Source organism: Myotis lucifugus, unplaced genomic scaffold (assembly GCF_000147115.1).
Source record: "Myotis lucifugus unplaced genomic scaffold, Myoluc2.0 scaffold_72, whole genome shotgun sequence".
NCBI classification, from domain to species: domain Eukaryota; kingdom Metazoa; phylum Chordata; class Mammalia; order Chiroptera; family Vespertilionidae; genus Myotis; species Myotis lucifugus.
The window spans coordinates 4,846,452-4,856,528 of NW_005871120.1; the positions used below are offsets into that span (position 1 = coordinate 4,846,452).

A 10,077-nucleotide genomic window follows, 5' to 3' on the forward strand; every position below is an offset into this window, starting at 1 on the left:
ATAAGCCTTAGCTGGTTTGGCTCAGTGGATAGAGCGTCAGCCTGCGGACTGAAAGGTCCCAGGTTCGATTCCAGTTGGGGGCACATGCCTGGGTTGTGGGCTCGATCCCCGGTGTGGGACGTACAGGAGGCAGCCAATCAATGATTCTCTCTCATCATTGATGTTTCTCTCTTTCTCTCTGAAATCAATAAAAAAATAATAAAGTAAGTTATAAAGAAACTGGGATAAAACCCACTCTCCCGTGTTGTGGAGTAGAGGTGACATATATGGCACTTGGTCCCATGCCTGGCAGGGCAGCTGCTCTACAACTGGCAGCTCTTATTACTATCCCGCCTGCCATCCGTCAGGAGCTGGGAGCCAACCAGGGCTGCAGCCGCCCTGCTGGCTCCATGCTCCAGAGACCGGTGGGGTCTCCATGGCCTCTCTGATGCAGACATCAAGGTCAGAACTGCATGTTATCTTGGAGGCCAAGCTGCAAATCCTGGATAAGAAGCAGGCTGAGCCCGCCCCTCCCAGGAAAAATAGTAGAGAATGGGAAACAAACAACAGAAGTAAAAAACTAGAAGGCCAGGAGTAAAATAACCAGGCATCAGTGAGTACGGCAGATTATAAAGGACATGTGTGAAGAGGCCAAGGAGGGGAGAAGTAGCAGGAACTGGCAGCAGCCCCAGAAGGAACGAGGAGGGACAGTAGTCCCTGGTGAGTGAGGATTTCGTACTGAATTACCACTAGACCCCAGTGGAAGCAGATGGAAAATGTCCAGCCACAAAACTCGGCCCTGGTACCTGTGACAAGAGACAGGGCAGGCCGGAGACAATGAGTTCACAAGCTGGCCCCGGCCGGCTCCTGGCTCCCAGCGGGCCCAGGGGGTCAGGGCTCAGTGGGCAAGGCCCATGGGATGAGAGTGATGGCAGCAGTAGAGGGCCCACCAGGGGTCCACCATTCCAGCAGTGGCTGGTTGGTTTCAGGTCTTAAAACCTCCTTTGCCTGGAGACTTATGGTCCTGACCATTTGGATAGGGCCCCAACCCAAGTCTGGGGTCAGCCACCAGCATCCCCCATGGCCCCAACTTTCCCCACCCCCACGCCCCTACCCCAAGACAGTAATAGGCTGTGGCTTGAATTCCAAGTCCTTTAATTTGCAACTAGCCTGCCTGCTCGTCAGCGTAGATCCTCCCAGTGTTGCCATGTCCCACCCCCATGCCAGCACCTCCCAACTCCCTTCCCACTACTTTTCTCACTGCCATTGCAGCTGCCTTGGTTCCTCCCCGGGGGGCCTGGCCCCTCCCCCCAGGCCTCCTAGGTGGGAGCAGGTGGGGGTGCCGCCAGAGCGCCCGCAGCCCCCAGCATCAACATGGCCAGGGCCTTGGGGCCCGTGGTGTGGATCTTTTCATGCCGGTGCAGGTTGGAGCGCCTGCTGAAGCTCTTGCCGCAGAGGGGGCAGGAGTAGGGCCGGACCCCGCGGTGGGTGCGCTGGTGGGCCGTGAGGTGCGAGCTGTGGCTGAAGCTCTTGCCGCAGTCGAGGCAGTGGTAGGGCTTCTCCCCCGTGTGCGTGCGGTTGTGCGCGATGAGGTTGGAGCGCTGGCTGAAGCACTTGCCGCACTCGGGACAAGGGTAGGGCTTGACCCCCGTGTGGGTGCGCTGGTGGGTGACCAGGGCCGAGCTCTGTGTGAAGCACTTGCTGCAGATGGGACACTTGTGGGGCTTGGCGCCCGTGTGCGTGCCCTGGTGAGTGACCAGGTCCGAACGGCGGGTGAAGCGCTTGGCGCAGCGGTCGCACACGTAGGGCTTCTCGCCCGTGTGGATGCGCTGGTGCTGGATCAGGGTGGAGTGGTGGCTGAAGCTCTTCCAGCAGGAGGGGCAGGTGTAGGGCTTCTCGCCCGTGTGGATGATCTGGTGCTGGATGAGGTGTGAGCTGCGGCCGAAGCGCTTGCCGCAGTCCGTACAGGCGTAGGGTTTCTCGCCCGTGTGCGTGCGTCGGTGCGTCACCAGGTGGGAGTGCCAGCTGAAGCCCTTGCCGCACTGCTCGCATTTGTAGGTCTTCTTGCTGGTGTCACCATCCGGGGCCAAGCCCTCCTCCCTGCTTTCGGGGGCGCCTGTCTCCCCCTCGCTGGGTTTCTCTAGGAGGTCAGTGTCGGACAGGGCTGGGTCCAGCTGTCTCTCCTCCGGGGGTCCCGGCTGCCCCTCGTCTTTGGCTGGCCCCGTTCTCTGGCTGCTGGCTGCCTGCCATCCACACGGTAGGACATCCTGGGCTCTCCCTGCCCTGGTCTTAGAGGACTTCACATCCCCAGGGACTGCCGGGGATGAGGCCGGGTCCTCCTTCCCCACCTCCACCGCTCCTGGAGAAAGGGTTTCCAACCAGAGAGAGGCTCTGTGAGGGACCCAAGGGAATTCCAGAGATGGAGAAAAGCGCAAGGACCCGAGGGCGGCCTGGGGACAGGCCACCCTGTGCAGAGGAGGGGAGGCTGGCACCCTGCCCCAGGCAGGCCATGTGTCTGCACCCACAAAAGGCACCTGGGAGTGACACTGACGACCCACTGCCCACCCATCACCTCTGGACGCACCTCTCTTCTCCTCTTCATCTCCCATCTGCAGGCACGAACTTGAGGCCTCGCCCTTGCCCTGCACCTGGGAGGCCCAGAAAGTTCTGCTGAAGGGAAACCCTGCCCAAAAAGAGATGCAGTGCTCAGTCACAGACCTCCCGGGCAAAGGGGAATGGGTGCAACGCTGGAAACACCAGGTAATACCACATGAGCTCAGAGACTGCTTGGGGTCAGTGTCCACCCTCTCTAGGGTCACCCCTAGACACAGTCTTTTCAGGGCTGAGTAAGGGCTCCTCCTTGTCTCCCTGAACGAGCACCAGAAGTAAAGGGAGAGGGACTGGGCCAGGTCAGCTGCCAGCAACCCGCTTCCTCACACCGCCACAGCAACGGACCCAGTCTTGTTGGAAACCACACAGTCTCCCACCCCTGCACCTACACCTTTCTAAGACCATCAGCAAAAAAGGGCTAGAAGGCCAGAGACACTGACCACCCAGAAGTCAGGGACCAGAGGTCCACTTGGCAAGTCCTTGGTAAAGGCCTGAGAATTCTGGTCAAGTCAGTAAGAGATCAGAGGGCCTGGCCTCCATACCCTGATCCAAGCTCCCGGGAAGGAAGGGAACGTGTTGGACAAAGTGGGTAATTTAGGTCATTCGTGAGACCTGTCATGGGGCCACAAATGGCACTAGCTTCCCTCTGATCTCCAGGACTTGCCCAGACCTGCTGATCTGGGCCCTGAGAGTGCTAACAATTAAAGGAGTGAGCAGGGTGGCTGTGATTTTGGGGTCCATCGGGGACCGTAGGGATCTCGGCTCACCACTGAAGTCAAAGGAGGCCATTACCAAGCCCCCAGCTCCACTTGGACTAGCAGGTGTACAACAGATGTGTGTTGATAGACATACTCACTTAATGAATGAATGAAGAGCCCAGCCTGCGTGGCTCAGTGGTTGAGCGTAGACCTATGAACCAGGAGGTCAAGGTTCGATTCCTGGTCAGGGCATATGCCCAGGTTGTGGGCTTGATCTCCAGTGTGGGGTGTGCAGGAGGCAGCTGACCAATGATTCTCTCTCTCCCTCTTCCTTCCTCTTTGAAATAAAAAATATACATTTTTTTAAAAAATGAATGAAAACACTGAGTTTTCCATAAGATCTCATAACTATCTGCCAAAAAAAACCCCTAGAGTCTGAAAGTGAGGAGTACAGCCCTGGGACTTAACTACTTACAGTGAGAAAAACAGAGAGAGCCCCGGCCCCTCTGAGAAGAGGACATGCCCCTTGGGCATGAGTCTACGAGTCTGGAGATTAACTGGCACCATGTCCCCCCTCCTGCAGGCATGCAGCCCTGACCCCAGAGCCAAGTTTTCTGCCCAGACACTTCTAAAGCCTCGCTTCAAGAAAGAGGAGGGTGCCCGGCTGGTGTGGCTCAGTGGATGAGTGTCAACCTATGAACCAGGAGGTCACAGTTAGATTCCTGATCAGCACACATGCCTAGGTTGTGCACTCAATCCTCAGTAGGGGGCGTGCAGGAGGCAGCAGATCAATGATTCTCTCTCATCATTGATGTTTCTATCTCTTTCTCCCCTCTCCCTTCCTCTCTGAAATCAATAAAAATACATTAAAAAAAAAAAAGAGGAGGGTGAAACTACAGGAATAAGCACCACAGAAGAACTAAAGAGAAGCAGAATCTGTAGGTAGGCACTGTCTAGTCCAGCAGCCAACTAGCCACATATAGCTATTTCAGTTAAAAATTGAGCTCATTAAAATGAAATAAAATTAAGTACCCACCCAGTTGCTCTAACCACATTTCTAGTGCTCAACAGCCACATCTGGCTCATGGCTACCATCTCAGCCCATACATGGAACATGCCCATCACTAGGAAGGGTCTACATAACAACACTGTCTACGTGAACTATGAGAAGGGCTTAAGCCTTGGAAAGCTGGGAGTGACGGTGGAACAGACCCCACTCTGACATCCAGGGCGTCAGGGAGTGGTCGCCCCAGCACAAGTGCCAGCCCTTACCCAAGGCCAGCCCATTTCGCTTCTGCAGGACATCCCGGTAGAAACTCTGCTGCGTGTGGTCCAGCTGCCCCCACTCCTCCCGGGAGAGGTACAGAGCCACGTCCTCAAAGGTTACTGGCATCTGAAACAACACAAAATGCCTTCTCTGCAGGACATGACAAGGCATGGCGGAGGGGGCCTGAGAGTGCCAAGATGAGGCCAAGCTGAGATTCCCAACTCCCCACCTGCTGTCTGGGTCTGAGGGTGAATCAGGAGCCACCCAAGGATTTTTTTGGGGGTGGGGGGTGGGGGGTGGGACAAGAATAAGGCAGTTGTGTACACAGAAGACAGGAATAAAACCCAAGGCCTTCTTTCCAACCCCACAGCCAAAGCTCGGGATCTCCAGCACATTTCCCTCCAGCACCCACCCTCGGGTCCGGCGCTGAGATCTGGAGAACAGTGCCGTCAGAGGTGCTGTCCCTCCCGCCGTGGACAGGCGCACTCACCTGGGACCAGGCAGTGAGGAGCGCTGCAGCCATCTGCCGGTCTCTGGTCCTCCCCTCATGGGAAAGCACAGGGATCTGGGGGGAGGGGAGGGCTGAGAGAGGAGAGAGGTCCTCAGAGAGGCCACCTCGTCCTGCTGCACCCTGCTGCTCCCCAAGGGGGCTCATGCCTGGCACATCCACAGCTGCCTCAAACCCCACCGCCGACCCCACCCAAGAAGAGGTCAGTGGGCTCTGAGGCTGTGCCAGGATGGCCTCCAAGAGGCAAGTGAGCAGACATCCAGGCATCTCTCCTGACCATGGCAGGGGCCTCTTCCCCTCCCCACCTGGGCTGTGAGCCTCCATCTCTCCTCACAGCTGCTGCCCAGGAAAGCACTTCTCTTCACACCCCTCTCCTCACCTCCTCCAGGCAAAAGAGGAGCTTTCTCCTTAGAGCCCTGGCTTCGGCGCCCCCAGCTCCAAGCTCCTTGAGCCTTGTCCTCCTGCAACGCCTCCTCAGGGTGTGGTTCTTGCAGCTCTGTCTTAATGTAGGCTGACTCCTGGGCGGCTCCCAAAGGCACCATCTCCTTTGACTCAGAAAGCATTTCTTGATAAGGATGCCCAGGACCTGAAACCTAGGAATGGCAGCCCCCTCAGCACTGGGATGAAGACGGGGAGACACGGCCAAGCACCATGTCCTCCACACCGAGGGGTCCCTGCAAGGGCAGACACCTCGTGTGGCCGAATGCACAACCAAACACAAGACACGGCTTGAAGGACTGGCCTTGCTTCCTTTTCCCATCCCCAGGCACCTGTGCATCTCCTGCTCACCGCAAGGGAAGGAAGGCAGGCTTACCAAGGCCCTGCTAGGTACAAGCTGGCCAAGTGCCCACAGGACGGCTGCCTGTTTCCATTCAAGCCTTGCACCTCTAACAGCCATGTGGATTATTATTTTTAATATATGAGGAAACCAAGTGCAGTAGCTTGAAAAATCTAATGAGTGGTGTCCTTATAAAAAGAGGAGAGGACACCAAAATATGGAGGAGGCCATGTGAAGACAGAAGCAAAGGTTGGAGTGATGCTGTCACAGTCAAGGGACAGCTGGAGCCCCCAGAACAGAAGAGGCAGAAAGGACTCTCCCCTAGAGCCTTGGGAGGGAGCCCTGGCAACACCTCGATTTTGGGTTTCTGGCCTCCAGAACCGAGAGAATAAATTCTGGTTGTTTTAAGCCACCAAGTTTGTGGTCCTTGTTACGGCAGCCCTGGGACACGAATGTACCCAGGCTCAGAGATCCATGGCCCAGGATCATGGAGCTGGTGAGTGACTCAACCAGGATTTGAACTCAAGTGTATCTGACTCCCAAGTCACCCTAGGGCCACCATGTCTTAAAGGTGACAGGGAGGCATCATGTGGCCTTGGGCTGTTTCTGCCTGACTCAATTTGGTCACAGTGGTTGGGAGTTGGTTGGTTTGGAGAAAAAAAGCCCAAGGGTGCCACTAAGCGTGCTGAGGCCTGATGCCCATCTTGGTCTGACAGAACTCCTCTCCAGCTCACCCCCTTCAGCACCACCCCGCCCCACACAGTGGGACTTCAGGGTCCTTCCAATTTGTCCCCAATTCATCACACCAGCCTCCGCCCCAGTCCTCTGGGAGAGTGAGGAGCAGGCTTTAGTTAGGTGACTGGGGCTCAAATCTGGAGCCATTCCTCACTAGCCATTCGCCCGAGCAGGCACCGCCTCCACCCAAACCTCCAGTGTCTCAGTTAAGTTACTTCCCTTACACGGAGGCCCCTGGAGAAGCCTCATTGCCCTCCACAGCACAGGGACTAGCCAGCCTTCTGCTGGGAACTCATGCAGAACCCTCCCCACTCCCCCCGCCACCACTTCCATCTGTGTTAGAGTCGCACAGGAAAAAACCCCAGGCCAGGAGTCAGGGTGCCTGAGAGCCACATGGGTGAGGCAGCCTCCAAGACTCAGCTGCTCTGCCTCCTGCACAGATAACGGGTGAGCAAGAGCTGCCCGGAAAGTTCTAGATAAACATAAAACAGTTACTATAATTATTACTCAACTGTGTGAGCTGACAGAACCCAACATCAGCAGAGAATGTCATGGATGTGTGAGGCCCTTTGGTGTTACAAAGGCATTGTGGAATGGAAACCGAACACGGGTAACAATTCTTTGTGCTTCTGTGGCAGGAAAAACAGAAGTAGTACTGGATTTGTATTTGTACTACTAGGTGAGGGGATAGAGGTCTCTCTGACTAGGTTCCAGTCGCTGTGGGTGTTCCTGTATTGTGTGTTACAAAAATGACCTCCTACAGGCCGATGAACTGCTTACAGAGGACTCTTGTGCCCATTATCTCCTCGGAGCCTCCTAAGCACCTGGGTGAGACAGATGGGAACAACAGGCACATGATCCACATTTTATAGGTCATACACCTGGTTTCCAGAGGCCAGGGGACTTGCCCAAGGTCACACACCTGCCTGTGACTGACTCATATTCCTCTGATTCCAAGCCTGGTGACTCTGGTCTCCTTACAGGTTATAATTACACACACACACACACGTACAGAAAGGCCTAGGTGCTCATACCCAGAGAGAGGAGAAGGGGTCCCAGGCCAAGGACAATGCGGGTGGAGGGGGGGTGGGTACTGAGGCTTCTCTGTGTGCTCTGGGTTCTGTTCAGAGGGTCCTCCTCAGTAGGGTCCCTACACAACCTAACTGCTACCTCACAACATGGCCTCTGGTCCTCTGACTATGGCAAAGCAATGCAGTTCCGCAGAAGTCAATTCCCAGGTGGAAAGTATTTCCCATCATACCTTCTTCTTTTTAATACCCCCATGACCCCCACCCACCAGCTCTGCACCCCAGTGAGTCTAACCCTTCCATTGGTCCGGATACCCTCCTGTGAAGATACCATCCAGCTCCAGTTCCTTCCAGAGCACACCCCCCTCACCAGGCGCCCCGTCCATACCTCTCGGGCTCTCTCTTTGTCCTGGGTAGCCCGGATGCCTCCACGATCTGCAGACATTCTATCTCACAGCAAGGAAGCTCAACGGAGTCGTTTCTCCTCTGTTGGCCAGGCCCCCTCCAGCTTCTGGCCAGGAGCCTGGAAGAGCAGAAGGAAATCAGGCAACGTCTCCTGGACACCTCTGAAGTGCCCCCCAAAACCCCCATGTAGGGCCAGATGCACCCCTGTTTTCAATAAAAAATAAAGCCTCCTTGATGCCATCCAGCGGCCTCCCTGTTCTTTGGCCCCTCGCTCCTACAGCGTGCTATTTTGTATTGTCCCGTTTGTCACTAAACAAGAGCCCATCCGCGCAGGCAAAGCAGGGCTGACGAGGAATCTGTATCTCCTGTCATCGGAAGCTGACAGGTCTGCAGAGATCCTGCAAAACAGATGCGGCGTGGGGCCCCAAACACCACAGCCAGCTCAGCGGAGGAATCCAGGCTCTGGCGTCTCTCTGGCCCAGGACACACATACACCCTGAACTCGGCCTGACTCAGCCCTGCCTGGGATCCAGAAAGTGAGCTGCCGGCTCTCGGCAGCCCTCCTTGCAGCTGCAATGACCCGTCTGGGCTTGGGAGTGGACAGAGGATGTCCTTCCTGTCCTTCCCCTTCCCCAAGCTGGGTCCAGGACCCCTTCTCTCCAACCTTGCACCTCTGACCCCGTCCCCCCCTGCCAGCTGGCCGCCCGCCCCGGTCTTTGGATTCAGGTCACCGCCCCAGCCCCCCCCCCCCCTCACTGAGGTGGAGGTGGATGGGGCACCTTGAACAGTGGGAAGGGGGGCTCCTCCCCCAGGAAAGTTGTCGCGGCAGCCAGCACCAGGGAAGGGGAGCCCGGTGGAGACTGGGATTAAGGACAACAGGAAGTCCTTCCCAGATCCCGTTCCCCGCGTAGCTGCCGTCCTAGAGGGTTCCTGGCTTCGAGGGTTCCGGGCTTAGGGTCCCGAGCCCAGCTGTGCCTGCTCTTGCTCCAAAGGCCCCTCCCAATCCGCACTGGCAGCTCACAACCACTTTTCCGGGCAGGTACTACTCGTGAGGCCCCCCAAGCGGGGGTGCAAATATGGGAAAATGCATTTTATGGGAGGAGTTTGACATTTGGCATTGCAGAGAGAACACTGCAGCTGTCCTCACAGGAGGACGGGCACTTTGCTGGGTGGAGGGGTAGATGGTCCTTTTCAGCACCCTTGAGGACTTCTGAAGGTCTGTGGTGTCTCTATAAAGATGTCCCCTGGATTTTATTTACGGCCCCCAGGCTGGTCAGCAGGTCCTCCGGGCCCCCCCAAGACCGACACAGAGCTCCCTCTCCATAAGAGAGAACTTAGGAAACAGAGAGGCCCGGGATCTCCCTTCTACCCCCTCCCCCCCATTTCCCTACGCCTCTGACAGATGGGGGATCAATCTAGTTGCCTCCTAACTCCAACTCCCTCTTGAGGCTGAGGTTAGCAGAGGTTAAGGGGTCTGGCCCAACTATCCATGGGGACCCAGACCCTCAGACATCCCTGGTAGTTTCAGATTCCACCTCCCAGTCAGAAAAGGGGTGGGGACTAGCCCTGAAGTCAGATTCCAGGAAGATTCATTCCTCCAGGAAACATTCCCCTGCCCATTGCCTTCAGCCCATCAGTCCTGTGAGACGTATCCACTTCATCCAGTAAGACAAGCATGACTGGCCCCTGTACCAGCCCATAGGCATGCTAGAAAGGCTCACAAGAATTTCACTTTTTAGAAAACTAGAGGCCCGATGCATGAAATTCGAGCAAGAGTAGGCCTTCCTTCCCCCGGCTGGCTGCCGGCACCGGCTTCCCTCTGGCACCCGGGACCTGGGCTTCCCTCGCAGCCCTGGCTTCATCCAGAAGGTTGTCCAGTCTAATTAACATATTACACTTTTATTATTATAGATTAGTTTCCAACATTTAAAAATTAGACGAATTCTCATGAATTTTATTTTCTTGAAAATCAGAACATCTGGCAACCCTGGACCCAAATTCCTCACACCCAGGGCTGCTCTCAGATTGGCACATTTGGGTCCCCACTTGGCCCCTGCAGCATTTGAGTT

General features: G+C 56.1%; 1 protein-coding gene across 2 annotated transcripts in view; it reads right to left on the bottom strand.

The window, feature by feature from the left end:
* Positions 1-1,117: 1,117 nt before the first annotated feature.
* The window catches only part of ZNF205 (zinc finger protein 205), a 10,845-nt gene continuing 1,885 nt past the window's right edge, over positions 1,118-10,077 (bottom strand). Inside the window, exons 1-7 of one of the 2 annotated variants that reach the window (XM_014457338.2) lie at positions 8,788-8,900; positions 7,992-8,126; positions 5,442-5,655; positions 5,045-5,136; positions 4,560-4,680; positions 2,564-2,662; positions 1,118-2,338 (exon numbers count right to left, since the gene is read on the bottom strand). In XM_014457338.2, coding sequence (XP_014312824.1) covers positions 1,299-2,338; positions 2,564-2,662; positions 4,560-4,680; positions 5,045-5,136; positions 5,442-5,655; positions 7,992-8,048 — 1,623 coding nt within the window. In that variant the 5' untranslated portion in view covers positions 8,049-8,126; positions 8,788-8,900 and the 3' untranslated portion in view covers positions 1,118-1,298. Of the gene's footprint in view, positions 2,339-2,563; positions 2,663-4,559; positions 4,681-5,044; positions 5,137-5,441; positions 5,656-7,991; positions 8,127-8,787; positions 8,901-10,077 lie in introns of those variants that run through there. The other variant, XM_014457339.2, reaches the window with a different exon arrangement.